At 42.9% G+C, this 26,604-nt stretch overlaps 1 protein-coding gene across 1 annotated transcript in view; it reads right to left on the bottom strand.

Annotated features, from left to right (window-relative positions):
* Nucleotides 1–10,428: 10,428 nt before the first annotated feature.
* LOC124022024 (receptor-type tyrosine-protein phosphatase beta-like) overlaps nt 10,429–26,604 on the bottom strand; it is a 57,423-nt gene continuing 41,247 nt past the window's right edge. The window contains exons 14-17 of the mRNA XM_046337076.1: nt 25,297–25,460; nt 15,818–15,953; nt 11,529–11,649; nt 10,429–10,577 (exon numbers count right to left, since the gene is read on the bottom strand). Coding sequence (XP_046193032.1) covers nt 10,555–10,577; nt 11,529–11,649; nt 15,818–15,953; nt 25,297–25,460 — 444 coding nt within the window. The 3' untranslated portion in view covers nt 10,429–10,554. The remainder of the gene's footprint in view (nt 10,578–11,528; nt 11,650–15,817; nt 15,954–25,296; nt 25,461–26,604) is intronic.

The raw sequence follows: 26,604 nt of genomic DNA, 5'->3' as shown, positions 1-26,604 counted from the left end.
CTGTCCTAGAGAGGGCCCCTCTACACACAGAGCAGTCTTAGAGAGGGCCCCTCTACACACAGAGATGTCCTGGAGAGGGCCCCTCTACACACAGAGCTGTCCTAGAGAGGGCCCCTCCACACACAGAGCTGTCCTAGAGAGGGCCCCTCTACACACAGAGCTGTCCTAGAGAGGGCCCCTCTACACACAGAGCTGTCTTAGAGAGGGCCCCTCTACACACAGAGCTGTCCTAGAGAAGGCCCCTCTACACACAGAGCTGTCCTAGAGAGGGCCCCTCTACACAGAGCTGTCCTAGAGAGGGCCCCTCTACACACAGAGCTGTCATAGAGAGGGCCCCTCTACACACAGAGCTGTCCTAGAGAGGGCCCCTCTACACATAGAGCTGTATTAGAGAGGGCCCCTCCACACACAGAGCTGTCCTAGAGAGGGCCCCTCTACACACAGAGCTGTCCTAGAGAGGGCCCTCTACACACAGAGCTGTCTTAGAGAGGGCCCCTCTACACACAGAGCTGTCCTAGAGAGGGCCCCTCTACACACAGAGCTGTCCTAGAGAGGGCCCCTCTACACAGAGCTGTCCTAGAGAGGGCCCCTCTACACACAGAGCTGTCATAGAGAGGGCCCCTCTACACACAGAGCTGTCCTAGAGAGGGCCCCTCTACACATAGAGCTGTATTAGAGAGGGCCCCTCCACACACAGAGCTGTCCTAGAGAGGGCCCCTCTACACACAGAGCTGTCCTAGAGAGGGCCCCTCTACACACAGAGCTGTCTTAGAGAGGGCCCCTCTACACACAGAGCTGTCCTAGAGAGGGCCCCTCTACACACAGAGCTGTCCTAGAGAGGGCCCCTCTACATACAAAGCTGTCCTAGAGAGGGCCCCTCTACACACAGAGCTGTCTTAGAGAGGGCCCCTCTACACACAGAGCTGTCCTAGAGAGGGCCCCTCCACACACAGAGCTATCCTAGAGAGGGCCCCTCTACACACAGAGCTGTCTTAGAGAGGGCCCCTCTACACACAGAGCTGTCCTAGAGAGGGCCCCTCCACACACAGAGCTGTCCTAGAGAGGGCCCCTCTACACACAGAGCTGTCTTAGAGAGGGCTCCTCTACACACAGAGCTGTCCTAGAGAGGGCCCCTCCACACACAGAGCTGTCCTAGAGAGGGCCCCTCCACACACAGAGCTGTCTTAGAGAGGGCCCCTCTACACACAGAGCTGTCCTAGAGAGGGCCCCTCCACACACAGAGCAGCTCTAAGGTTCTCACTGACAGATTCAGGGTAATGCCTTCTGTAAGATCAGTGCAGGTTACCCAGGCACACAGTCCTACCAGGATATATTCAGTCCTACCAGGATATTCAGTCCTACCAGGATATTCAGTCCTACCAGGCACACAGTCCTACCAGGATATATATTCAGTCCTACCAGTATATATTTAGTCCTACCAGGCACACAGTCCTACCAGGATATATTCAGTCCTATCAGGATATATTCAGTCCTACCAGGATATATTCAGTGCTACCAGGATATATTCAGTCCTACCAGGCACACAGTCCTACCAGGATATATTCAGTCCTACCAGGATATTTAGTCCTACCAGGCACACAGTCCTACCAGGATATATATTCAGTCCTACCAGTATATATTTAGTCCTACCAGGCACACAGTCCTACCAGGATATATTCAGTCCTATCAGGATATATTCAGTCCTACCAGGATATATTCAGTCCTATCAGGATATATTCAGTCCTACCACGCACACAGTTCTACCAGGATATTTAATCCTACCAGGATATTTAATCCTAGCAGGATATTCAGTCCTACCAGGATATTCAGTCCTACCAGGATATTTAATCCTACCAGGATATTCAGTCCTACCAGGATATTCAGTCCTACCAGGATATTTAATCCTACCAGGATATTCAGTCCTACCAGGATATTCAGTCCTACCAGGATATTTAATCCTACCAGGATATTCAGTCCTACCAGGATATTCAGTCCTACCAGGATATTCAGTCCTACCAGGATATTCAGTCATATCTGGATATTTAATCATACCAGGATATTCAATCCTACCAGGATATTTAATCCTACCAGGATATTCAGTGCTACCAGGATATTCAGTCCTACCAGGATATTCAGTCCTATCCGGATATTTAATCCTACCAGGATATTTAATCCTACCAGGATATTTAATCCTACCAGGATATTCAGTCCTACCAGGATATTCAGTCCTACCAGGATATTCAGTCCTATCCGGATATTTAATCCTACCAGGATATTTAATCCTACCAGGATATTCAATCCTACCAGGATATTCAGTCCTACCAGGATATTCAGTCCTACCAGGATATTCAGTCCTATCCGGATATTCAGTCCTACCAGGATATTCAGTCCTATCAGGATATATTCAGTCCTACCACGCACACAGTTCTACCAGGATATTTAATCCTACCAGGATATTTAATCCTAGCAGGATATTCAGTCCTACCAGGATATTCAGTCCTACCAGGATATTTAATCCTACCAGGATATTCAGTCCTACCAGGATATTCAGTCCTACCAGGATATTTAATCCTACCAGGATATTCAGTCCTACCAGGACATTCAGTCCTACCAGGATATTTAATCCTACCAGGATATTCAGTCCTACCAGGATATTCAGTCCTACCAGGATATTCAGTCCTACCAGGATATTCAGTCCTATCTGGATATTTAATCATACCAGGATATTCAATCCTACCAGGATATTTAATCCTACCAGGATATTCAGTGCTACCAGGATATTCAGTCCTACCAGGATATTCAGTCCTATCCGGATATTTAATCCTACCAGGATATTTAATCCTACCAGGATATTTAATCCTACCAGGATATTTAATCCTACCAGGATATTCAGTCCTATCCGGATATTTAATCCTACCAGGATATTGAATCCTACCAGGATATTTAATCCTACCAGGATATTCAGTCCTACCAGGATATTCAGTCCTATCCGGATATTCAATCCTACCAGGATATTCAGTCCTACCAGGATATTCAGTCCTATCCGGATATTTAATCCTACCCGGATATTTAATCCTACCAGGATATTCAGTCCTACCAGGATATTCAGTCCTATCAGAATATTTAATCCTACCAGGATATTTAATCCTACCAGGATATTTAATCCTACCAGGATATTCAGTGCTACCAGGATATTCAGTCCTACCAGGATATTCAGTCCTATCCGGATATTTAATCATACCAGGATATTCAATCCTACCAGGATATTCAGTCCTATCTGGATATTTAATCCTACCAGGATATTTAATCCTACCAGGATATTTAATCCTACCAGGATATTCAGTGCTACCAGGATATTCAGTCCTACCAGGATATTCAGTCCTATCCGGATATTTAATCCTACCAGGATATTCAATCCTACCAGGATATTCAGTGCTACCAGGATATTCAGTCCTACCAGGATATTCAGTCCTATCCAGATATTTAATCATACCAGGATATTCATCCTACCAGGATATTCAGTCCTACCAGGATATTCAGTCCTATCCGGATATTTAATCCTACCAGGATATTTAATCCTACCAGGATATTTAATCCTACCAGGATATTTAATCCTACCAGGATATTCAGTCCTATCCGGATATTTAATCCTACCAGGATATTGAATCCTATCAGGATATTCAGTCCTACCAGGATATTCAGTCCTATCCGGATATTCAATCCTACCAGGATATTCAGTCCTACCAGGATATTCAGTCCTACCAGGATATTCAGTCCTATCCGGATATTTAATCCTACCCGGATATTTAATCCTACCAGGATATTTAATCCTACCAGGATATTCAGTCCTACCAGGATATTCAGTCCTATCCGGATATTTAATCCTACCAGGATATTTAATCCTACCAGGATATTTAATCCTACCAGGATATTCAGTGCTACCAGGATATTCAGTCCTACCAGGATATTCAGTCCTATCCGGATATTTAATCCTACCAGGATATTTAGTCCTACCAGGATATTTAATCCTACCAGGATATTCAGTCCTCCCATGATATTCAGTCCTACCAGGATATTCAGTCCTATCCGGATATTTAATCCTACCCGGATATTTAATCCTACCAGGATATTTAATCCTACCAGGATATTTAATCCTACCAGGATATTCAGTCCTACCAGGATATTCAGTCCTATCCGGATATTTAATCCTACCAGGATATTTTATCCTACCAGGATATTTAATCCTACCAGGATATTTAATCCTACCAGGATATTCAGTCCTACCAGGATATTCAGTCCTACCAGGATATTTAATCCTACCAGATTATTTAATCCTACCAGGATATTCAATCCTACCAGGATATTTAATCCTACCAGGATATTCAGTCCTATCCGGATATTTAATCCTACCAGGATATTTAATCCTACCAGGATTCCTACCAGGATATTTAATCCTAGCAGGATATTTAATCCTAGCATGCCGACTCTATCCTCTCTAAATGATCTTAAGTAAAATAACGTCATGCACATCATTTCTAAGCAGGTAAAATTACAGTTGGGAATTTATATATTTTTGCAAACAAAATGTTTACAGTGCATTATGTGGAATATCACATTCAAAATGTCAACTAGATGTATCTATATTCTTATTTTATTATACATGATTAGTATATTTAACATGGTTGCATATTCTCGGTATTATAAATGTGATCATATATTCAAAACAATGTTTAGCTTTTTTTTTTAAACTTACATACATAACAAATAGCTTATCATATCAACCAATACACATGGATAAACATGGGGTACAGAACCAGGCATATTTACATACATAACACAAAGCATATCATATCAACCAATACACATGGATAAACATGGGGTACAGAACCAGGCATATTTACATACATAACATACATACATTGATCCAATGCAAACACAATACGACAGAGAAGCACAGCTCTTCCCTGTAGGTACAGGTCACGTGACAGTTGTTGGGTTGTGACACCTCTGGTATTCACAATATGTTAACGCAATCAAATATACAATCTATACCAGTATAGTCAGAGACTAGTGTCCTGTCCAGGGGGAGTACTAGTACAGTAATATATACCAGTATAGTCAGACAGACTAGTGTCCTGTCCAGGGGGAGTACTAGTACAGTAATATATACCAGTATAGTCAGAGACTAGTGTCCTGTCCAGGGGGAGTACTAGTACAGTAATATATACCAGTATAGTCAGAGACTAGTGTCCTGTCCAGGGGGTGTACTAGTACAGTAATATATACCAGTATAGTCAGAGACTAGTGTCCTGTCCAGGGGGTGTACTAGTACAGTAATATATACCAGTATAGTCAGAGACTAGTGTCCTGTCCAGGGGGTGTACTAGTACAGTAATATATACCAGTATAGTCAGAGACTAGTGTCCTGTCCAGGGGGTGTACTAGTACAGTAATATATACCAGTATAGTCAGAGACTAGTGTCCTGTCCAGGGGGAGTACTAGTACAGTAATATATACCAGTATAGTCAGAGACTAGTGTCCTGTCCAGGGGGTGTACTAGTACATTATGTTGCCCCACTCTTCAGAAACAGGAGACAGGCTTCTGTCCTTTGGTTCGCTCTGGCTTGGACAAGACTTCCTTATTTTGGCAGTATGCTCACCGAGTAAGATACTGCTCTAGAGAGATACTCCTATGATCACTCTATGGTTGTGTGCTCCAAATGGCACCCTATTCCCTACATATTACACTACTTTTAACCACAGCCCTATGGGCTCTGGTCAATAGTAGTGCACTCTATAGGGAATAGGGTACCTTCCCTTTTGGGTCGCCTGCCTACATCAGTGATGAATTAATACAACCTTAGTTCTCCAGAGGGATGAACGGTTCGTAGTTAACTATGTGCTGAACGTAATGAGTTGGCAGATGACCTCATCGTATTAACAAGAGACCGGAAACAGAGTTGGAAGCCAACTAGGAACATGCATCAACACCTTTCTCCTCCATTGCCAGCAGGACGATTATGAAGAAACAAACAAATGAAAAGAAAATAAACAACATAATTCTCTACTTTTAAATGAAAGGGAACATTCTAGGCTAGGGAACATACTAGGCTAGGAAACATACTAGGCTAGGGAACATTCTAGGCTAGGGAACATTCTAGACTAGGGAACATACTAGGCTAGGAAACATACGAGGCTAGGGAACATTCTAGGCTAGGGAACATTCTAGGCTAGGGAACATTCTAGACTAGGGAACATACTAGGCTAGGGAACATACTAGGCTAGGGAACATACTAGGCTAGGAAACATACGAGGCTAGGGAACATTCTAGGCTAGGGAACATTCTAGACTAGGGAACATACTAGGCTAGGGAACATACTAGGCTAGGAAACATACTAGGCTAGGGAACACACAAGACTAGGGAACATTCTAGACTAGGGAACATTCTAGACTAGGGAACATACTAGACTAGGGAACATACTAGACTAGGGAACATACTAGACTAGGGAACATTCTAGACTAGGGAACATTCTAGACTAGGGAACATACTAGACTAGGGAACATTCTAGACTAGGAAACATACTCGGCTAGGGAACATACTAGGCTAGGGAACATTCTAGACTAGGGAACATACTAGGCTAGGGAACATTCTAGACTAGGGAACATTCTAGACTAGGGAACATTCTAGACTAGGGAACATACTAGACTAGGGAACATTCTAGACTAGGGAACATTCTAGACTAGGGAACATTCTAGACTAGGGAACATTCTAGACTAGGGAACATTCTAGACTAGGGAACATTCTAGACTAGGGTTTAAGTTATGTTCATATTCCAGATGCACAACCATCCCATAGGTCATGTGGAATTATACCTACTGTAAATGATACCTACTGTAAATGATACCTACTGTAAATGATACCTACTGTAAATGGTAAATTGTACATTTTAAAATATATATATATTTTACCTTTATTTTACTAGGCAAGTCAGTTAAGAACAAATTCTTATTTTCAATGATGGCCTAGGAACAGTGGGTTAACTGCCTGTTCAGGGGCAGAACGACAGATTGTACCTTGTCAGCTCTGGGGTTTGAACTTGCAACCTTCCGGTTACTAATCCAACGCTCTAACCACTAGGCTACCCTGCCGCCTCATGAAATTATGCATACTGTAAATGATACATACTGTAAATGACACATACTGTAAATGATACATACTGTAAATGACACATACTGTAAATGACACATACTGTAAATGATACATACTGTAAATGACACATACTGTAAATGATACATACTGTAAATGATACATACTGTAAATGATACATACTGTAAATGGTAAATACTGTACATGATACCTACTGTAAATGATACATACTGTAAATGATACATACTGTAAATGATACATACTGTAAATGGTACATACTGTACATGATACATACTGTAAATGATACATACTGTAAATGGTACATACTGTAAATGATACATACTGTAAATGGTACATACTGTACATGATACATACGGCAGGCTTAAACCATGACTTCTCTGTTAAAGAGTTAATTGCTCTGATTTGCCTCCAACACCTCTGTCCCTCATCTCCTTGTCTCTTTCTAAAGGCCTCGGTTAGAAGGTTTCCCCTGCAGGTCAACTGTTGGTTGGTGAGCGAGGTTGTAGAGGTGTAACAGGGAAACAGACACGTTGGGAGAATGTTCATCAGGTAGCTCAGCGCCGTCACATGAAGTTTTAGCTGCTGTATGGGCACCAGCCATACTCTGGTGAAACCCAGAGAGATGTGTTCCAGAGGGTCATTGGGGATCTAACAAGGTATTAGTTTGACAGGAGGGAAGGGGATTGATATAGATTTCTGTAATGAAAAACTTTTGAGGAATCTACAGTGGAGCTTAATACCACACGATTAGATCCACTCAACTCCCAGCAGGGAGGAGAACAGATGGAGAGAGTTGATGTTTCTGTACTCTATTATCTGGAGACAATCTCTTTATGATACGACCTTTAGGCTTATAGGGGAGGACAGGGGTGAGAGGGTCAAGCCTGAGAGACTGGTGCGCTACTCTACATAATACTGTCTACGTTGCCTAATTTGCTGTGTGGGGTCATTTGGTGCAAAAGCAATGACGAGCGCCAGCATGTTTTTGTGAAGAGAGGAATAGGACTAAACAGGAAATTCACTGGGAGGAGTCAGAATGTGTTCCATCTGATATTACTGGGAGGAGTCAGAATGTGTTCCATCTGATATTACTGGGAGGAGTCAGAATGTGTTCCATCTGATATTACTGGGAGGAGTCAGAATGTGTTCCATCTGATACTACTGGGAGGAGTCAGAATGTGTTCCATTTGATACTACTGGGAGGAGTCAGAATGTGTTCCATCTGATACTACTGGGAGGAGTCAGAATGTGTTCCATTTGATACTACTGGGAGGAGTCAGAATGTGTTCCATCTGATACTACTGGGAGGAGTCGGAATGTGTTCCATCTGACGCTACTGGGAGGAGTCAGAGTGTGTTCCGTCTGACACTACTGGGAGGAGTCAGAATGTGTTCCATCTGATACTACTGGGAGGAGTCAGAATGTGTTCCATCTGATACTACTGGGAGGAGTCAGAACCCTGAAAATGATCATCTTAGTATTTGTTTTTTAAAGATACTATTTTTTATGTTTAAATTGAACAACAAAGTTAAAATAAATGTGTGATTTTTGTATATAGAGTAGAAACACTAACATAATGGGAGCCATTGGAGAGAAGATTCAATCTGAACGTACTATTTATATGTAGATACAGATTGGTTTTGAAATACTAAGGTAGTGAGAGGTACTGAATATCTGCATTGTCTTCAGTAACAATGGGACGAATGCCAACCAACACTGTTTCTTCTGTAGCTCGGTCTGTTTCCGTGGCTCTGGGCTCAGAGAAGCTCAGACAGAGAAATGCCACGTCCCAAAACCTGTAGTCTGGAAAGGTCAGTGTCTTGGCCACTGCAGACCTCTCACAGGGCCAGGATGTTGACATTTTATTCAATTCTCTCACTTTATCCCCAGGATCTCAGCAGGATTTGGCCAGTATTCCTTATTGTGTGAAGTTTCTTCAGTTGTTTTTTTAGTTTAGTCCAACTTCTAGACCTTCTGCTGTTTAGATCAGGAAGCTGGCCAGCTCAGATTCAGTTGAAGGGATCTCCCGCTCAGTTCAACACATGACGTAGAAATATCCCTGTTCGTATTGTTCACAGACACTTCCATCAGCCCAGTTTTATGCAAAAGGATGATCAGAAATGCAACATCATGTTTTGAAGAAGGTAACGTACAGAACCCATACAGTCTCTCTCATGAACACTCCCTCCATCTTGGTTCGAAGGACCATGGAGAAAAGGTTACCACCTCTTTCCGGAAGCAACCTGAATACAAGATGGAGTTTTGTTTTCCAGTGGAGTTTTCCCTTTGCCCTAGAAAACATAGGTAGCTGAGATGGCATACAAACTATATGCTGCTCCCTCCTCCAGGCTCTACTGTACAATCTCAATGGTACACACACACACACACACACACACACACACACACACACACACACACACACACACACACACACACACACACACACACACACACACACACACACACACACACACACACACACACACACACACACACACACACACACACACACACACACACACACACACACACAACATGAACTGACGCCATGTTTAAACGACTATTCACAACACAACCAACTGTACAGACGGTCTGCTACTTTATACAAGGATCTAGACAGCATTGTGATGAGCTACTCTCAAGACAGCGAGCTGTCTGTCTGTCTGTCTGCTCCGGGTTAATTATTTTTTTAAACTACAAACCAGCAACTACGATTTAGAACATATTATACAGAAAGGTCTTTGTACCCAAATGGCACCCTATTCCCTATATAGTGCACACCTTTTGATTAGGGCCCATGGAGAATAGGGTGCCATTTGGGATGCAGGGAAGGTTTCTTCAGGGAAGGTTTCTTCAGGGAAGGTTTTTAGGCATTCAGGCCTGGTCATAATAATGCTTTGTGATGTAGGGAAGCTACGCCTCGTAGAATCCCATTCATTGCTCCGCCTGATAGCTTTCATTCATCTTTTTGTTCTGTTTACGTTTAATAAGAATCATTATATCTACATTTTATATCAGTTCCTTTTGTCTTTTCATCAGACATTACTAATATTGAAATAACATGAGTTTAGGGAATAATGTTTCTTGGAAGAGCTTTACAATTATAATCATATCTCATTGAATGCAACCTAAGATTCAGCTATAAGTGGACGAAACGTCAATATTTCCAGAGGTCAATCTGCTCCATTTTAAATAGACATCCTGAGAGGTTGAACCAACAGTGTATCAAAAATAAATAGCTACCCCCCCCCCCCCCCCCCCCCACCCCACACTCTATAGTGCTTTAGTTGTGACAGAATAATGGCTGTCTGGTGGTATTGAACAGATTCCTCCCTGGTTTTCCTTCTCATTCAGTTGTGTGGAGAGGAACCCAGACTGTCGTTAGTTAGCGTCCCGTGTACACAAAATCTGAAGAGAGGAAGACAAACAAAGATACATTTAGTTAAATATTATGTCAAACACACACGTGCACTAAACACACACGTGCACTAAACACACACGTGCACTAAACACACACGTGCACTAAACACACACGTGCACTAAACACACACACGTGCACTAAACACACACACGTGCACTAAACACACACGTGCACTAAACACACACGTGCACTAAACACACACGTGCACTAAACACACACGTGCACTAAACACACACGTGCACTAAATGTATCCTTCCTTATGATTACGTCCTTTAGACGGTTTAGGGGATTATCGTTTTAGCGACTCAAAATGGAACTGTGATTAAAGACATAGAGTTAGACATACTAGAATGGGATATTGCCATCAAGTCTATGTTCTCTGGTGGAGGGAACCAGTCTAACCATCAAGTCTATGTTCTCTGGTGGAGGGACCAGCTGCCATGTTGGCTTTGTCCTTTCCTGTCATGGTAATTCTATTGGTAGGCTTACAGCCGTCTGTCCGTTCCTGTCATGGTAATTATATTGGTAGACCTATATCTATAGTCTGGATATATAGTCTTGGAATGGGGGTATAGTCTTACCATGGTAGCAGACTGGATATATAGTCTTGGTATGGTGGTATAGTCCTACCATGGTAGTAGTCTGGATATATAGTCTTGGTGTGGTGGTATAGTCCTACCATGGTAGTAGTCTGGATATATAGTCTTGGTATGGTGGTATAGTCTTACCATGGTAGTAGTCTGGATATATAGTCTTGGTGTGGTGGTATAGTCCTACCATGGTAGTAGTCTGGATATATAGTCTTGGTATAGTCCTACCATGGTAGTAGTCTGGATATATAGTCTTGGTATAGTTCTATCACAGTAGTAGTCTGGATATATAGTCTTACCACGGTAGTAGTCTGGATATATAATATTGGTATGGTGGTGTAGTCTTACCACGGTAGTAGTCTGGGTTGAAGTTCTCATAGATGGGGTAGAGAGGGTTCTCCTGCTCACTACGGAGCTTCCTGGCTCTCAGGACATCTCGAACACACTGGTGGAGGAAGGAGTACTGGTACTGTGGGGAGGACAGCATTCACATCAATACTACTGTTCATCTGCTGTGGGGGGAACAGCATTCACATCAATACTACTGTTCATCTGCTGTGGGGAGGACAGCATTCACATCAATACTACTGTTCATCTGCTGTGGGGAGGACAGCATTCACATCAATACTACTGTTCATCTGCTGTGGGGAGGACAGCATTCACATCAATACTACTGTTCATCTGCTGTGGGGAGGACATCATTCACATCAATACTACTGTTCATCTGCTGTGGGGAGGACAGCATACACATCAATACTACTGTTCATCTGCTGTGGGGAGGACAGCATTCACATCAATACTACTGTTCATCTGCTGTGGGAGGACAACATTCACATCAATACTACTGTTCATCTGCTGTGGGAGGACAGCATTCACATCAATACTACTGTTCATCTGCTGTGGGGAGGACAGCATTCACATCAATACTACTGTTCATCTGCTGTGGGGAGGACAGCATTCACATCAATACTACTGTTCATCTGCTGTGGGGAGGACAGCATTCACATCAATACTACTGTTCATCTGCTGTAGGGAGGACAGCATTCACATCAATACTACTGTTCATCTGCTGTGGGGAGGACAGCATTCACATCAATACTACTGTTCATCTGCTGTGGGGAGGACAGCATTCACATCAATACTACTGTTCATCTGCTGTGGGGAGGACAGCATTCACATCAATACTACTGTTCATCTGCTGTGGGGAGGACAGCATTCACATCAATACTACTGTTCATCTGCTGTGGGGAGGACAGCATTCACTCAATACTTTCATCTGCTGTGGGGAGGACAGCATTCACATCAATATCATCTGCAATTCACATCAATACTACTGTTCATCTGCTGTGGGGAGGACAGCATTCATATCAATACTACTGTTTATCTGCTGTGGGGAGGACAGCATTCACATCAATATCACCAATACTACTGTTCATCTGCTGTGGGGAGGACAGCATTCACATCAATATAACCAATACTACTGTTCATCTGCTTTGGGGAGGACAGCATTCACATCAATACTACTGTTCATGCAACATGTCTGCTAAATACATTGTGCCTTTGCCATTTTGACAACAGACTGTGTTATCCCACTAAGCTAAAGCCTAGGCATTATGATTGGGGAGCTATTGCAAGATGTTGTGTCTCAGGCACAAACATTGTGCTATCATTACCACTGCATAGCAGATCAATAGGATGAAGCCTTCCCTTTGATTCTGCTGAAACACGACTTTCTGATACACATCCCCATTTATTATTCATGGCTATATATTATCTCTGGCTACATATTATCACTGGCTATATATTATCACTGGCTATATATTATCTCTGGCTATATATTATCACTGGCTAAATATTATCTCTGGCGATATATTATCTCTGGCTATATATTATCACTGGCTATATATTATCACTGGCTATATATTATCACTGGCTATATATTATCACTGGCTATATATTATCACTGGCTATATATTATCACTGGCTATATATTATCTCTGGCTACATATTATCACTGGCTATATATTATCTCTGGCTACATATTATCACTTATATATTATCACTGGCTATATATTATCTCTGGCTATATATTATCACTGGCTATATATTATCACTGGCTATATATTATCTTTGGCTATATATTGTCACTGGCTATATATTATCTTTGGCTATATATTATCACTGGCTATATATTATCTCTGGCTACATATTATCACTGGCTATATATTATCTCTGGCTACATATTATCACTGGCTATATATTATCACATATTATCACTTATATATTATCACTGGCTCTATATTATCACTATTATCATCTGGCTACACTGGCTATATATTATCTTTGGCTATATATTATCACTGGCTATATATTGTCACTGGCTATATATTATCTCTGGCTACATATTATCACTGGCTATATATTATCACTGGCTATATATTATCTCTGGCTACATATTATCACTTATATATTATCACTGGCTCTATATTATCACTGGCTATATATTATCTTTGGCTATATATTGTCACTGGCTATATATTATCTTTGGCTATATATTATCACTTATATATTATCACTGGCTCTATATTATCACTGGCTATATATTATCTCTGGCTACATATTATCACTTATATATTATCACTGGCTCTATATTATCACTGGCTATATATTATCTTTGGCTATATATTGTCACTGGCTATATATTATCTTTGGCTATACATTATCACTGGCTATATATTTTCTTTGGCTATTGTATTATCTTTGGCAATATATTATCACTGGCTATATAATATCACTGGGGATCACTGGCTATATATTATCTTTAGCTACATATTATCACTTATATATTATCACTGGCTCTATATTATCACTGGCTATATATTATCTTTGGCTATATATTGTCACTGGCTATATATTATCTTTGGCTATATATTATCACTGGCTATATATTGTCACTGGCTATATATTATCTTTGGCTATATATTATCACTGGCTATATATTATCACTGGCTATATATTATCTCTGGCTATATATTATCACTGGCTATACATTATCACTGGCTATATATTATCTTTGGCTATATATTGTCAATGGCTATATATTATCTTTGGCTATATATTATCAATTTGGCTATATATTATCACTGGCTATATATTATCTCTGGCTATATATTATCACTGGCTATACATTATCACTGGCTATATATTATCTTTGGCTATATATTGTCAATGGCTATACATTATCACTGGCTATATATTTTCTTTGGCTATTGTATTATCTTTGGCAATATATTATCACTGGCTATATAATATCACTGGGGATCACTGGCTATATATTATCTTTAGCTATATATTATCAATGGCTATACATTATCACTGGCTATATATTTTCTTTGGCTATTGTATTATCTTTGGCAATATATTATCACTGGCTATATAATATCACTGGGGATCACTGGCTATATATTATCTTTAGCTATATATTATCAATGGCTATACATTATCACTGGCTATATATTATCTTTGGCTATTGTATTATCTTTGGCAATATATTATCACTGGCTATATAATATCACTGGGGATCACTGGCTATATATTATCTTTGGCTATTGTATTATCTTTGGCAATATATTATCACTGGCTATATAATATCACTGGCTATATATTATCACTGGTTATCACTGGCTATATATTATCACTGGCTATATATTATCCCTGGCTATATATTATCCCTGGCTATATATTATCACTGGCTATATATTATCACTGGTTATATATTATCCCTGGCTATATATTATCACTGGTTATATATTATCCCTGGCTATATATTATCACTGGTTATATATTATCCCTGGCTATATATTATCACTGGCTATATATTATCCCTGGCTATATATTATCACTGGTTATATATTATCCCTGGCTATATATTATCACTGGCTATATATTATCACTGGTTATATATTATCACTGGTTATATATTATCACTGGTTATATATTATCACTGGCTATATATTATCACTGGTTATATATTATCACTGGCTATATATTATTATCACTGGCTATATATTATCACTGGTTATATATTATCACTGGTTATATATTATCACTGGTTATATATTATCACTGGCTATATATTATCCCTGGCTATATATTATCACTGGGTATCACTGGCTATATATTATCACTGGTTATCACTGGCTATATATTATCCCTGGCTATATATTATCACTGGTTATCACTGGCTATATATTATCCCTGGCTATATATTATCCCTGGCTATATATTATCACTGGGTATCACTGGCTATATATTATCACTGGTTATCACTGGCTATATATTATCACTGGGTATCACTGGCTATATATTATCACTGGTTATCACTGGCTATATATTATCCCTGGCTATATATTATCCCTGGCTATATATTATCACTGGGTATCACTGGCTATATATTATCACTGGCTATATATTATCCCTGGCTATATATTATCCCTGGCTATATATTATCACTGGGTATCACTGGCTATATATTATCACTGGGTATCACTGGCTAACATTGACGTTCTTTATACCCATGGAAATGTACCAGCTGATGGAAACCGTTGTGTTGAACTGAGGGTTTTATCCGGCGTTACCTCTGTTTGCACCATGTGAGAGCGGTGCAGTCGGAGGTCAAACACACAGCCGTAGACGTCCACTGTTCCTATGCTGTCCAGCTGTTGAAGGACCCGGTCCAGAACCATGAACGTCCCTGTACGACCCACTCCAGCACTGAGGGAGAGAGAGAGAAAAGGGGAAGAGAGGGAGAGAGAGAAGAGGGGAAGAGAGGGAGAGAGAGAAGAGGGGAAGAGAGGGAGAGAGAGAGAAGAGGGGAAGAGAGGGAGAGAGAGAAGAGGGGAAGAGAGGGAGAGAGAGAGAAGAGGGGAAGAGAGGGAGAGAGAGAGAGGGGAGAGGGGAGAGAGAGAAGAGAGGGAGAGAGGGAGAGAGAGAGAGAAAAGGGGAAGAGAGGGAGAGAGAGAAGAGGGGAAGAGAGGGAGAGAGAGAGAGGGGAAGAAGAGAAGAGAAGAGGGAGAGGGAGAGAGAGAATAGGGGAAGAGAGGGAGAGAGAGAGATAGGGAAGACAGGGAGAGAGAGAGGGGAAGACAGGGAGAGAGAGAAGAGGGGATGAGAGGGAGAGAGAGAGAAAAGGGGAAGAGAAGGAAGAGAGAGAGAAGGGGAAGAGAGGGAGAGAGAGAGAAAAGGGGAAGAGAGAGAAGAGGGGAAGAGAGAGAGAGAAGAGGGGAAGAGAGGGAGAGAGATAGAAGAGGGGAAGAGAGGGAGAGAGAGAGAAGAGAGGGAGAGAGAGAGAAAAGGGGAAGAGAGGGAAGAGAGAGAGAAGGGGAATAGAGGGAAGAGAGAGAGAAGGGGAAGCGAGGGAGAGAGAGAGAAGAGGGGAAGATAGGGAGAGAGAGAGAAGGGGAAGACAGGGAGAGAGAGAAGAGGGGATGAGAGGGAGAGAGAGAGAAAAGGGGAAGAGAGGGAAGAGAGAGAGAAGGGGAAGAGAGGGAGAGAGAGAAGAGGGGAAGAGAGGGAGAGAGAGAGAGAGGGGAGAGGGAGAGAGATAGAAGAAGAGAGGAGATAGAGAGAAAGGGAAGAGAGGGAGAGAGAGAGAAGAGAGGGAGAGAGAGAGAAGATGGGAAGAGAGGGAGAGAGAGAAGAGGGGAAGAGAGGGAGAGAGAGAAGAGGGGAAGAGAGGGAGAGAGAGAGAAAAGGGGAATAGAGGGAGAGAGAGAAGAGGGGAAGAGAGGGAGAGAGAGAGAAGAGGGGAAGAGAGGGAGAGAGAGAGAAGAGGGGAAGAGAGGGAGAGAGAGAGAAGAGGAAGAGAGGGAGAGAGAGAGAAGAGAGGGAGAGAGAGAGAAGGGGAAGAGAGGGAGAGAGAGAGAGGGGAAGAGAGGGAGAGAGAGAAGAGGGGAAGAGAGGGAGAGAGAGAGAGAAAAGGGGAAGAGAGGGAGAGAGAGAAGAGGGGAAGAGAGGGAGAGAGAGAGAAGAGGGGAAGAGAGGGAGAGAGAGAATAGGGGAAGAGAGGGAGAGAGAGAGAAGGGGAAGACAGGGAGAGAGAGAAGAGGGGATGAGAGGGAGAGAGAGAGAAAAGGGGAAGAGAGGGAAGAGAGAGAGAAGGGGAAGAGAGGGAGAGAGAGAGAAAAGGGGAAGAGAGAGAAGAGGGGAAGAGAGAGAGAGAGGAAGAGGGGAAGAGAGGGAGAGAGAGAGAGAGGGAAGAGAGGGAGAGAGAGAGAAGAGAGGGAGAGAGAGAGAAAAGGGGAAGAGAGGGAAGAGAGAGAGAAGGGGAATAGAGGGAAGAGAGAGAGAGGGGAAGAGAGGAGAGAGAGAGAGAAGGGGGAAGAGAGGGAGAGAGAGAGAAAGACAGGGAAGAGAGAGGAGGGATGAGAGGGAGAGAGAGAGAAAAGGGGAAGAGAGGGAAGAGAGAGAGGGGGAAGAGAGGAGAGAGAGAAAAGGGGAAGAGAGAGAAGAGGAGAGAGAGAGAGAGAAGAGGGGAAGAGAGAGAAGAGAGAGAGAGAGAGAAGAGGGGAAGAGAGGGAAGAAGAGAGGGAAGAGAGGGAGAGAGAGAGAAAAGGGGAAGAGAGGAAGAGAGAGAGAGAGAAAGAGAAGAGAAAGAGAGGAGAAGAGAGGGAGAGAGAGAGAGAAGAGGGAAGAGAGGAGAGAGAGAGAAGAGGGGAAGAGAGGGAGAGAGAGAGAAGAGAGGGAAGAGAGAGAGAAGGGGAATAGAGGGAAGAGAGAGAGAAGGGGAAGAGAGGGAAGAGAGAGAAAAGGGGAAGAGAGGGAAGAGAGAGAGAAGGGGAATAGAGGGAAGAGAGAGAGAAGGGGAAGAGAGGGAGAGAGAGAGAAGGGGAAGAGAGGGAGAGAGAGAGAAGGGGAAGAGAGGGAGAGAGAGAGAGAAGAGGGGAAGAGAGAGAAGAGTGATTCATGTAGTTTACATCACATTTACCTTTGACGTCCATGTATTTATACACTTGCGGTAAATCATATTAAAATCATTTGATATTGGTTTTTAATTTGATTGGTGTGCCTACACAGCTACCATCCTGATTGAAGGATTTCTCCTTTGACACACGCACACGCACACACACACACGCACGCACGCACGCACACACACACACACACACATACACACATACACACATATACACACACACACACACACACACACACACACACACACACACACACACACATACACACACACACACACACACACACAGTAATGATAAATGATGACGGTCAATCACAATCCATCATCCAGGACGCTGCACATTAACATCATTCCATCTGAACGCTTCACTGACACACTGTACACCAGTACTAACAGAGTTCTCTCTCCACTTTGACGGCATATCTAACATCTTGGACATAAAGGTTGAGCTGGTCAGGGTCAGGAGGTCACTGGTCTAGGCTCTAGACGTCACCAACAGTGAGGGAATGGCAGACTCCTGTAGCCGAGAGAGATACCCGCGTCTGGAGAAAGAGTCACCGTCGAGTAATGGACTCTCCTCTGGGGGAAAAACGACCCTTACTTACTTCTCCTTCCTGTAAAGTGTGTTGTGGCTTAACGACCCTTACTTACTTCTCCTTCCTGTAAAGTGTGTTGTGGTTTAACGACCCTTACTTACTTCTCCTTCCTGTAAAGTGTGTTGTGGTTTAACGACCCTTACTTACTTCTCCTTCCTGTAAAGTGTGTTGTGGCTTAACGACCCTTACTTACTTCTCCTTCCTGTAATGTGTGTTGTGGCTTAACAACCATCAGCCAGGTTCTTCTCCTTCCTGTAAAGTGTGTTGTGGCTTATCACCCTTACTTACTTCTCTCTTCCTGTAAAGTGTGTTGTGGCTTATCGACCCTTACTTACTTCTCCTTCCTGTAAAGTGTGTTGTCCAGTTCACTTATCAGCCAGGTTCATCTTATTCTCCTTCCTGTAGAGCTGAGGGTGGTTTAACCATCAGCCAGGTTCTCTCCTTCCTGTAAAGTGTGTTGTGGCTTAACACCATCAGCCAGGTTACTTCTTTCCTTCCTGTAAAGTGTGTTGTGGTTTAACGACCCTTACTTACTTCTCCTTCCTGTAAAGTGTGTTGTGGCTTATCTGTGAACTTTACATTCCTGTTGATCTGAACCTGAAGGAGTGTAGAGGGTGGTCTAGTTCACCATCAGCCAGGTTACTCTCATTTCTGTCTATATAGAGCTGAGGGTGGTCCAGTTCACCATCAGCCAGGTTCATCTCATTTCTGTCTATATAGAGCTGAGGGTGGTCTAGTTCACCATCAGCCAGGTTCATCTCATTTCTGTCTATATAGAGCTGAGGGTGGTCTAGTTCACCATCAGCCAGGTTCATCTCATTTCTGTCTATATAGAGCTGAGGGTGGTCCAGACACCATCAGCCAGGTTAATCTCATTTCTGTCTATATAGAGCTGAGGGTGGTCTAGTTCACCATCAGCCAGGTTCATCTCATTTCTGTCTATATAGAGCTGAGGGTGGTTCAGTTCACCATCAGCCAGGTTCATCTCATTTCTGTCTATATAGAGCTGAGGGTGGTCTAGTTCACCATCAGCCAGGTTAATCTCATTTCTGTCTATATAGAGCTGAGGGTGGTCCAGATCACCATCAGCCAGGTTCATCTCATTTCTGTCTATATAGAGCTGAGGGTGGTCCAGACACCATCAGCCAGGTTAATCTCATTTCTGTCTATATAGAGCTGAGGGTGGTCTAGTTCACCATCAGCCAGGTTCATCTCATTTCTGTCTATATAGAGCTGAGGGTGGTCCAGACACCACCAGCCAGGTTAATCTCATTTCTGTCTATATAGAGCTGAGGGTGGTCTAGTTCACCATCAGCCAGGTTCATCTCATTTCTGTCTATATAGAGCTGAGGGTGGTCTAGTTCACCATCAGCCAGGTTAATCTCATTTCTGTCTATATAGAGCTGAGGGTGGTCTGTTCACCATCAGCCAGGTTAATCTCATTTCTGTCTAGAGCTGAGGGTGGTCCAGTTCACCATCAGCCAGGTTAATTTCTCATTGAGGGTCTGTTCATCTATATAGAGCTGAGGTTCATTCACCATCATCAGCCAGGTTCATCTCATTTCTGTCTATATAGAGCTGAGGGTGGTCTAGTTCACCATCAGCCAGGTTCATCTCATTTCTGTCTATATAGAGCTGAGGGTGGTCCAGACACCATCAGCCAGGTTAATCTCATTTCTGTCTATATAGAGCTGAGGGTGGTCTAGTTCACCATCAGCCAGGTTCATCTCATTTCTGTCTATATAGAGCTGAGGGTGGTCTAGTTCACCATCAGCCAGGTTCATCTCATTTCTGTCTATATAGAGCTGAGGGTGGTCTAGTTCACCATCAGCCAGGTTCATCTCATTTCTGTCTATATAGAGCTGAGGGTGGTCTAGTTCACCATCAGCCAGGTTCATCTCATTTCTGTCTATATAGAGCTGAGGGTGGTCTAGTTCACCATCAGCCAGGTTCATCTCATTTCTGTCTATATAGAGCTGAGGGTGGTCCAGTTCACCATCAGCCAGGTTCATCTCATTTCTGTCTATATAGAGCTGAGGGTGGTCCAGTTCACCATCAGCCAGGTTCATCTCATTTCTGTCTATATAGAGCTGAGGGTGGTCTAGTTCACCATCAGCCAGGTTCATCTCATTTCTGTCTATATAGAGCTGAGGGTGGTCCAGTTCACCATCAGCCAGGTTCATACATTAAAAACCAAAGTCTATCAGAATTCCAGTCATTCCAATAAATGTTATACCTCTTGGTCTTCAGGAATAGGACTTGTTAATATGGAAGTATAGATCAGCCTGGTTGTTTAACCTGAGGCCAAACATTCCCTCATTGTGAAAAGTCACTAAGGTCTGAAAGGACAGAGGAAGAGGCAAACATCCTGCTTATCGATCAAAACTAAGGACGTATTAGCCCTGGAGGACTGATTGGGCTCATTGATTTGAAAAATAATGGAATGGCGTAGTTTGAGCACTACTGAAAAGTGCTATTTACACGTGAAACATGCTTGGCATGTGCTGCGTTTCTTATAGGCCTGTTGTTGACCTTTTTCGTTGGTGACGCTTTGATATATTGACAATATGCAGCTGTTTTGAAGGGCAAATTCACAGATGAAACAATAACAAAATGGACACTCCGCCTCTGCTTTGGTGAAAAGGCTGAAGGACGGGCCTGGAGAAATGTAACCACTCTCAGGTTAATAGACAGAACTATGGATGCGAGGACTGACCCTCCATGATGTCACAATGATTGTTTTAACCATGTTATGAGGCTATACAGTGTTTGTTTACATTCACAATGTTGACAAACATGGGGGGGGGGGGGCAGGCATATATTTTGGGTTCTGATGGGAGTGTGACAGTTGAACTAAACTCATGAGGCATTTATAAGTTATATTATTCAAGAATCAGTGGATATATACAAATATACATTTATAAATACAAAAAATGGATGTAGCAACTACATAACGTCTCTTTAAGTCTATCCAAAGTGTGTGAGTTTGAGCGTGTGTTCATTAGGTCTCTGGGTTTTTTATTTTATTTATCAGCTTGAATTAGATTAAAGCCCCACGTTTATTCCATAGGCTGGGATCCACACTATACAGCTGTTATTCCATAGGCTGGGATCCACACTATACAGCTGTTATTCCATAGGCTGGGATCCACATTATACAGCTGTTATTCCATAGGCTGGGATCCACACTATACAGCTGTTATTCCATAGGCTGGGATCCACACTATACAGCTGTTATTCCATAGGCTGGGATCCACACTATACAGCTGTTATTCCATAGGCTGGGATCTGCACTATACAGCTGTTATTCCATAGGCTGGGATCCACACTATACAGCTGTTATTCCATAGGCTGGGATCCACACTATACAGCTGTTATTCCATAGGCTGGGATCTGCACTATACAGCTGTTATTCCATAGGCTGGGATCCACACTATACAGCTGTTATTCCATAGGCTGGGATCTACACTATACAGCTGTTATTCCATAGGCTGGGATCTACACTATACAGCTGTTATTCCATAGGCTGGGATCTGCACTATACAGCTGTTATTCCATAGGCTGGGATCTGCACTATACAGCTGTTATTCCATAGGCTGGGATCCGCACTATACAGCTGTTATTCCATAGGCTGGGATCCACACTATACAACTGTTATTCCATAGGCTGGGATCTGCACTATACAGCTGTTATTCCATAGGCTGGAATCTGCACTATACAGCTGTTATTCCATAGGCTGGGATCTGCACTATACAGCTGTTATTCCATAGGCTGGAATCTGCACTATACAGCTGTTATTCCATAGGCTGGGATCCACACTATACAACTGTTATTCCATAGGCTGGGATCTGCACTATACAGCTGTTATTCCATAGGCTGGGATCTGCACTATACAGCTGTTATTCCATAGGCTGGGATCTGCACTATACAGCTGTTATTCCATAGGCTGGGATCCACACTATGCAGCTGTTATTCCATAGGCTGGGATCCACACTATACAGCTGTTATTCCATAGGCTGGGATCTGCACTATACAGCTGTTATTCCATAGGCTGGGATCTGCACTATACAGCTGTTATTCCATAGGCTGGGAACTGCACTATACAGCTGTTATTCCATAGGCTGGGAACTGCACTATACAGCTGTTATTCCATAGGCTGGGATCCACACTATACAGCTGCTATTGCATAGGCTGGGATCCACACTATACAGCTGTTATTCCATAGGCTGGGATCCACACTATCCAGCTGTTATTCCTTAGGCTGGGATCCACACTATGCAGCTGTTATTCCATAGGCTGGGATCCACACTATACAGCTGTTATTCCATAGGCTGGGATCCACACTATACAGCTGTTATTCAATAGGCTGGGATCCACACTATACAGCTGTTATTCAATAGGCTGGGATCCACACTATACAGCTGTTATTCCATAGGCTGGGATCCACACTATCCATCTGTTATTCCATAGGCTGGGATCCACACTATCCAGCTGTTATTCCATAGGCTGGGATCCACACTATACAGCTGTTATTCAATAGGCTGGGATCTACACTATACAGGTGTTATTCCTTAGGCTGGGATCCACACTATGCAGCTGTTATTCCATAGGCTGGGATCCACACTATACAGGTGTTATTCCATAGGCTGGGATCTACACCATACAGCTGTTATTCCATAGGCTGGGATCCACACTATGCAGCTGTTATTCCATAGGCTGGGATCCACACTATGCAGCTGTTATTCTATAGGCTGGGATCCAACAGTGATTGACAGGCAGGTGTTATTCCATAGGCTGGGATCCACACTATGCAGCTGTTATTCCATAGGCTGGGATCCACACTATGTAGCTGTTATTCCATAGGCTGGGATCTGCACTATACAGCTGTTATTCCATAGGCTGGGATCCACACTATGCAGCTGTTATTCCATAGGCTGGGATCCACACTATACAGCTGTTATTCCATAGGCTGGGATCCACACTATACAGCTGTTATTCCATAGGCTGGGATCTACAGGTGTTGCCAGAGCACGTTTTTAACTGACTGTCCACTGGTTTCAAAAACAGTGATTGACAGGCAGCTTAAACTACTTGAATTCAACTATTATTGGGTTCAAATACACATTTAGATTTGTGAACAGCCGTCCACATCAACCACAATCTGTAAGGCACAAATATCTAAATGGTGGTCATCATTTGAGAGCAGCAGTGTGATTCACATCAATGCTCTGTGTAGATATCAGTAATAAGTCATATCTGTATCTCCGTGGTCTCACCACTGATGTCATCCTGACCTCCAAGCGTGTATTCATGTTGGATAATCTTTAATGCCGTGGTCATCATTTGAAGACACAGCTTGGACTGTGGCCTACAAAAGCCTAATCCTGCTCTTTTCCCACAATCCATCAAACACATTTGGTGTGTCATCATAGTGGTCTCTGATTGGTGGTCATCATTTGGTGTGTCATCATAGTGGTCTCTGATTGGTGGTCATCATTTGGTGTGTCATCATAGTGGTATATGATTGGTGGTCATCATTTGGTGTGTCATCATAGTGGTCTCTGATTGGTGGTCATCATTTGGTGTGTCATCATAGTGGTCTCTGATTGGTGGTCATCATTTGGTGTGTCATCATAGTGGTCTCTGATTGGTGGTCATCATTTGGTGTGTCATCATAGTGGTCTCTGATTGGTGGTCATCATTTGGTGTGTCATCATAGTGGTCTCTGATTGGTGGTCATCATTTGGTGTGTCATCATAGTGGTCTCTGATTGGTGGTCATCATTTGGTGTGTCATCATAGTGGTCTCTGATTGGTGGTCAGACTCTCTCAGGCGGAACAAACTTAAACGTCCACCTTTTTTCAACGCTGATTTGAACGTCATTGAGAACATTTACATTTAAGTCATTTAGAGAAAGCAGAGAAGTGAGAATAGATTTGTTTTATTCTCGCAAACATATATATATATTTTTTTAATTTAAAAGTAATCATCTAGTTTTTCAAAAGTATCTGATTACAATATTTTAGCTGGTAACAGATTACAGTTACTGTTTTTGTTGTAATCCCTGATATGTAGTGGATTACATGTCATCCGTTACTCCCTGCGAGGGGACGAGTCTCATGTACGGAGCTGATCAATGATTAAACCGGCCTCAATACATTTTCTCACGTTTCTGGTCTTCTCTTTGACTGACGTCTGCCAAGGGAGAAACTCTTTCTGATGGGAGATGAACCCTCTGACTCCGCTAAGTTTACATCTACACTGGTATCTACACACACACACACGCACGCACACACGCACACGCACACGCACACGCACACGCACACACACACACACACACGCACGCACGCACACACACACACACACCCTCCACACACACACACACACACACACACACACACACACACACACACACACACACACACACACACACACACACACACACACACACACACACACACACACACACACACACACACACACACACACACACACACACACACACACACACACACACACACACACACACCGATGTGGCCCTTCCACATACCTGCAGTGAACAACGGTGGCTCCAGTGCTGGGGGCCCTGTCGATGTAGTCCCGGACGGTCCGTACGAACTCGATGAGGGACTGGGTGGTCTCGGGGACCCCGTGGTCTGGCCACACCGTGTAGTGGAAGTGTCTCACCACCCGAGGGAAGCTGGGACGACCCTCCTGAAGAGACACAAGATGAGGGATGTTCAGGACAGGAAATGCAGGGTATCTCCCTTTTGGGGGCTCCCGAGTGGCACACCGGTCTAAGGTACTGTATCTCAGTGCAAGAGATGACACTACAGTCCCTGGTTCAAATCCAGGCTGAATCACAACCGGACGGGATTGGGCGGGATAGCGCACAAATGGCCCAGCGTTGTCTGGGTTTGGCCGGGATAGGTCGTCATTGTAAATAAGAATTTGTTCTTAACTGACTTACCTGGTTAAATAAAAGGTTAAATAAAATATAAATAAATACATTTAAACATAAATAAAGTCGGACCTCCACACTAGGTCTAGAATGTCTTGGTACTGATGGTTTATATAAAAACAGGTCGTCCTAATGAGCTCTTCAGTTGGGCTACAGCTTTCAATAGAGTGACAGTAACAGAGAAGCTGCCATATTATCTGCGGTGATTGTTTCTGAGGTGATTGTTTCTGAGGTGATTGTTTCTGCGGTGATTGTTTCTGAGGTGATTGTTTCTGAGGTGATTGTTTCTGAGGTGATTGTTTCTGAGGTGATTGTTTCTGAGGTGATTGTTTCTGATGGTGATTGTTTCTGAGGTGATTGTTACTGAGGTGATTATTACTGAGGTGATTATTACTGAGGTGATTGTTTCTGAGGTGATTGTTACTGAGGTGATTGTTTCTGAGGTGATTGTTTCTGAGGTGGTTGTTTCTGAGGTGATTGTTACTGAGGTGATTGTTTCTGAGGTGATTGTTTCTGAGGTGATTGTTTCTGAGGTGATTGTTACTGAGGTGATTGTTACTGAGGTGATTGTTACTGAGGTGATTGTTTCTGAGGTGATTGTTTCTGAGGTGATTGTTTCTGAGGTGATTGTTTCTGAGGTGATTGTTTCTGAGGTGATTGTTACTGAGGTGATTGTTTCTGAGGTGATTGTTTCTGAGGTGATTGTTTCTGAGGTGATTGTTTCTGAGGTGATTGTTTCTGAGGTGATTGTTTCTGAGGTGATTGTTTCTGAGGTGATTGTTTCTGAGGTGATTGTTTCTGAGGTGATTGTTTCTGAGGTGATTGTTTCTGAGGTGATTGTTTCTGAGGTGATTGTTTCTGAGGTGATTGTTTCTGAGGTGATTGTTACTGAGGTGA

This window comes from Oncorhynchus gorbuscha, unplaced genomic scaffold, assembly GCF_021184085.1.
Source record: "Oncorhynchus gorbuscha isolate QuinsamMale2020 ecotype Even-year unplaced genomic scaffold, OgorEven_v1.0 Un_scaffold_1269, whole genome shotgun sequence".
In the NCBI taxonomy this organism is placed as follows: domain Eukaryota; kingdom Metazoa; phylum Chordata; class Actinopteri; order Salmoniformes; family Salmonidae; genus Oncorhynchus; species Oncorhynchus gorbuscha.
Note: the sequence above shows the minus strand (reverse complement) of the source record. Positions and strands in the feature narration are given on the sequence as shown.